This window comes from Triticum aestivum, chromosome 4B, assembly GCF_018294505.1.
Source record: "Triticum aestivum cultivar Chinese Spring chromosome 4B, IWGSC CS RefSeq v2.1, whole genome shotgun sequence".
Lineage (NCBI taxonomy): Eukaryota > Viridiplantae > Streptophyta > Magnoliopsida > Poales > Poaceae > Triticum > Triticum aestivum.
The window spans coordinates 239,013,575-239,019,021 of NC_057804.1; the positions used below are offsets into that span (position 1 = coordinate 239,013,575).

Sequence of the window (5,447 nt, forward strand, 5' to 3'; positions counted from 1 at the left end):
TTGAAGACGAAGTGAAGATGTAGCATTTATTTCATTGTTTATCTTCTTTTTATTGAGTCACAGGACCACCGTACTATGAAGAGGGGTATAGCGTTTGAAACTTTGATTCTCTGATGCTAAACCCAAATCCTATGAAAGTTGCGAGAGAAATCTCTTTGTGTTCCGAGCAAATACTTGTCAGCAAGAGACTGTGATCTTCTTCGCTGTGCGAGATTTGTCTCTGACCGAGGAGTTAGCATTACTTGTTCCTCAAGTAATGTTACCATTGCTCCAAAAATCTGACCATTGTGAATGTGTCGGTTGGCCATTGGCTGGATCCCGTGTCTAAAATGGTCATTTCCCACCAGGGAAGGTTGCAGCTATAAATAGGCACCCCGCACCGGCTTTGTCCGGTCGCTGCTCCATTTGACTATGAGAAGATTGTTGAGCAACCCCCTCTCCTGAATGATTTGAATTTAAAATCCACCAAGAGAAAATCCCTAGAGCCGAAAAATTAGATGGTGGTTCAACATCACTCGAATCTAACTCCAGTATGCTCTGCCTATTACTCTTGAGAGCTGCAAACTCTCTAGATGGTTAGGTGCCAATTTCTTCAGAGACCAAGAGTGACTGTGGTCCTCGAAGAAGAAATCTGTAAAGGTTTGGAGATCGCCTCAAGTATCTACCACGATTGATCGGCATTGGTTGACGAACCAATTGTCGAGGAGAATAGGACGAAGAGAATTTATCTTCTATGTTAAGTCACAACCCCTCCAACCAGACGTAGTCCTTGTGCAGAAGGACGAACTGGTCTACCAAATTCGTTATCGCCATCGAGCATGAATGGTTACCTCTGTATCTTCCCGTTACATTCGAAATGTATCTATCATGTGATTTCCCTCGATGCATGCATTTAGTTTTCATTAGGTAAGTTGTATTCGCTGAATCAGCGGAAATTTGTCTTTTTCACAAGAGGTGGACCAAAACTTTTGACACAAAACCATTTGGTCAATTGTACATTAAATGTGGCCTAATATTTTCTAAAAATGGTGTGGTCCAATTTGGCAACAAATACATGGTAGGTCCTTCACAAAAAACTCATTTTGGGCACTCGAAAAATGGAAAATGAAGTTTTTGTCCAAAGAAAATGAAAACTTCCTTAGGCAACATTGTTTTCCATTCTAAGATGCACCCATGTGCACAATATGAGATCATTTGAACAAACTATGCCATGAATGTGGCTATAAGATTGATCATTTTGGCTTGAAAGCTATGAATCTTCACACATGATAGTTCATTTCTGAGAACACTTTTTTTAAAATAATTACCGTAATACAAGTTTATTATTTTTCTTGGTAATTTGGTCACATATAATGACACAATGCGAAGGTTTTCCAATTTTTTGAATTTTTCATGCCCATTTCAAAATGCGGTCAAAACGGCGGGTATGACTGTTCCTAGCTAGTGGTTGAATATTGGAAAACTTCTGGTGTTTCTCTGATTAAATAGATACTTATGTACCTCAAAGATTTTTGGAATAAAATCATGAGCAAACTATGAGGCAGCTGCAGTTCAAACTTGACCCGCTTCCTACTAAATCGGCCGGAATTTGTCTTTTTCAAGAGAGGTGGACCAAAACTTTTGAGACCCAACTATTTTTTCAATTGTACATTAAATATGGCCTAATATTTTAGAAAATTGATTCGGTCCAATTTTGCAACAAATAAATGGCAGATCCATAAAAAAACTCATTTTGGGCACTCGAAAAATGGAAATGATTTTTTCGTCCAAAGAAAATGAAAGTTTCTTAGACAATATTATTTGCCATTCCAAGATGCATCCTCATACACAATATGAGATCATTTGAACAAACTATGCCATGAATGCAGCCATAACATTGGCCATTTCCCTTGAAAGCTATGAAACATCACGCATGATAGCTCGTTTCTAAGAACACTTCTTTAAGACAATTGTCGTAGTTGAAGTTTGGTACTTTTTCTAGAAACTAGGTCACATATAATGACGCAATGCGAAGGTTTTCCATTTTTTTGTATGAATTTCTTATGCCGATTTGAAAATGTGTTCAAATTTGCAGGCATGCCCATTCTTAATTAGGTGCTTAATAATGCAAAACTCTTGCTTTGTTTATGATGAAATAGCTACTTTAGTAACTAAAAATGATTTTTGAAAAAAATAAATAGCAAACTATAAGACACGTGTAGTTTAAATTTGACCCGCTTCTTACCGAATTGGTCGTTTCACAAAATAGCTAGAAAGATAGGAAATGCAATCAAATTGGTGATCATCCATAAAATGTGGTCTAACTTAAATGAAATTTTTAGTGATGCCATTTTGCAAAATAATTTTGATAGCTGCTTCACAAACCCCCTGTTTTTAGCATTAAGAAATAGAGTGATTTTTAATAGCTCGTGTTTCCAACCAATTAGGACGTAGCCCACGGATCACCCCACTGTATTCGATCTGAGCCGTCCACCTCCTATGGATCCAGCGTCTCTTACTAACCTCTCCTCCCTCCTCTCTCAATCCCCTTCCTTCCCAAGAAACCCTAGATCAAGTGCTGCCGCCTCCCTCTCCCCGATCCAGATCCCTCCTCCGACGCCCCTCCTCCCCCATCCCCGGCCATCCCCCTTCCATCACCCTTCATGTCCCAGTCGCCGCTCTCTCTCTCTCTCTCCCTCTCGGTTCAGTGAGATGGGATCCACTCCCGCAGCCACCGCCCCACCCTCACACTCACCATCGACGACCCCCGCCGCCATCGCACACCATAGCGCCATCCCCTCACCCTAGCCCCAGGTCAGGCAGTGCGAGGCGGCGCTCCTAGACCCGCGATGGCCGTCTGGGTCATCGCCTTCGAGGACGACGAGTACGCCGACCCGGCAGTCATCATCGCCTCCGAGACGGACGCGTGTTGGCGGCACATGGGGCCCACATCATCATGGCCGTGCGCAACCTCGCCGCGGCAGAGGCCGTGCGCCAGGTCGTCCTTGCCGAGACCCCCGTCGCCAGCCTCAACCTGATAGAGCTGGACCTCTCCCCACTGACCTCCATCCGCAACTTCGCCGCCAACTTCGCCGACAGGGGCCTACCGCTGAACATCCTCATGTGCGTACGCCCTACCCCTTTCGTTCATTCATTCAGGTTCAGTTAGCTAGGGGCTGTCAGCCATTAAATTCAGAGAAACCCCTGCCTCATGAGTAGGTAATAGTACAATAGCGAGATGACTTATCAATTTCATAGTTTCAGTCAACATTGAGCGGATTTAATTTCTGGGCTTTGCACATCAACTTTGACTATAAGTAATATGCCATGTTGGTTGGAGTGGCTGCTGCAACTAGTAGTTTGTTGTGCCAGTCATAGTATTACTCAAGTATTTTGCGCAGATATGAATGATTCTTGCATCACATCATTTGATCCTCGACAGAATATTATGGTACTGGTTGTACCTTTCTTCAAAAATAGTAATCTGACCTGGTGTATTTTTTCAGTAACCGATCTCGTGTATATTTCATTCTTGCTATCCAGCTTGCATGTTTGTTGACGCATACTTTAATAACTCACAGTGTTCCCTGATTAAAAAGGGGGCATATCATTTGCTCTATAAAACGGATTGTTTATTAATTTATTTGGACTTGCACACATTAGGTAAGAAAGGATCGTTGTTCGGTTGGTTGCTGACAGAAAGTATAGTAACTTCTTGACGAATTCAAAAAAAAAACAGTAGCTTGAAGGATAACTAAAAAGGCTACTACTTAGGGCATTGAATCCATTTCATTGAATTCTTCAAGCTCTGATTGGTGTAGTAGTTTCATGGTGCCTTCTGTTATTCTTAATCTTCTCAGTTCATAGAGTGAGTTTTCGATTTATACAGTTTGCTTCCATCTATTATCATTGTGTTGTAGTGCAAATTGATGGTTGTTTTGCGCCCTGTCTTATATTACCTAGTTAGCTAGTTTGATGTCTAAGGTCTTTTATTTGTGCATGCAGTTGTTTTGCGCATTGTCTTGTATTGCCTTCCCTGGTAGCTCATAGCCTGGGAGATAGGATGCAGAAATGTACGATGTCAAATTATTGGGTGCCTATTCACAATTTCATATCTTGTCTAATGTGCAATTGCATGTGGTTAGGGACAGGTTTAGAGTTACATTGTAGTACATACTTTTACATCCTTGTCTAATTTGCGCTGATGGCTCATACTCCGACTGTGTGGATTTACATCATTGTATTAAGGAGCGAGTCTGTGTGCAGTTTCAGACTTGAGCAGATTCTGCGCAAGCAAATGCGCGATTCGTTCAGTCTCGAAGATCATCTCGCATAACAGAAACTGTGTTTCATCTCTAAATTCAAGTTGTTGAACTGACTCTATCATTTTAGTGGATGAAGATGATCACATTGTTCCTCTTTCCATAATCCTTCATATTTTCTGCGTGCTGCTATCAACTGAATTTAATCATCTTTCTTTGATGTATGCAAATGACACAATCAATACTCAAGGTTATTGGTTTAGATATCAAATTGTAGTGTGTTAAATCTATTTGCCTTGTTTCTCATGCTCCCTCTCTATTGTGTTCCGCTGCAGGACAATTCAACATACCCCTGCCCTTTCGGAGAGGGAAGGTTTCCCACTCATGGACACCTAGCTGAATGCCTGAACCTGAACCTCGTTTTTCTTCTTCTTCTTCTTCTTCTTCTTCTTCTTGGTAATTCCTTGTTGATTCCTTCTGGGCATGCTATATTATTGGGTGCAACAACAAATTATTGTCCTTGTTTTGATTTCCTTCCTGTCAAGTTCATCCTTTAGTGCTAGTACTAGTGGTACATCAGTTTGATTTAGGAAAAACACCAGCCTCTGCTTAACATTAAATCTAGTCAAGCAATTGATGCACAACATATTTGTTTTTGTACAACAACAATCCGTTAAACGATCTGGCCTGTATACACATGTTGAGGAAGAGAGAGAGGATATATACTTGTTCTGTTGCTTCTATATACATGTATATACGTTTAGTTATTCAACATGCTTCAACATTTTTCTAATGATCTGGCCTATATGTATGTACGTATGTATGTATGCATGTGTGTGTGTGTGTGTGTGTGTGTATGTATGACCAAGAGGACGTGGTCGTCCACCCCGACCACCACACAAGGTCGGTTGATCCCTGCTCTATAGATTTGCAGTCTCTGTTTGTTAACATCAAGTCTATATTTGTTGCTTTGATTCATCATGTTATGTAGCCTAGCACTCTTGAACTATTGGAATGTTTCTACTTTTGTAATTGTGTGTATCCTGTTATGCCCAATATTGTTGTGCTTGCAATGAACAATGTTGTAAGTGCATCTAGTGCCCCTTAGTGATTTTGGTGTTATTGAAGACTTATAGGTTAAGGGACCAATATGTTTGTGAGTGTAAACAGGTTCTATAAGTCTCTGAGGAGTTTTATATTTATGAA

The 5,447-nt window shown here is 40.9% G+C and overlaps 1 protein-coding gene across 1 annotated transcript; it reads left to right on the top strand.

Moving 5' to 3' along the window:
- Positions 1–2,554: 2,554 nt before the first annotated feature.
- Positions 2,555–5,034, top strand: LOC123091890 (short-chain dehydrogenase TIC 32, chloroplastic). Its single transcript, XM_044513511.1, has 2 exons — positions 2,555–3,102; positions 4,577–5,034. The coding sequence occupies exons 1-2, from the start codon at positions 2,936–2,938 to the stop codon at positions 4,635–4,637; spliced, it is 228 nt and encodes a 75-aa protein (XP_044369446.1). The 5' UTR covers positions 2,555–2,935; the 3' UTR covers positions 4,638–5,034.
- Positions 5,035–5,447: the final 413 nt, after the last annotated feature.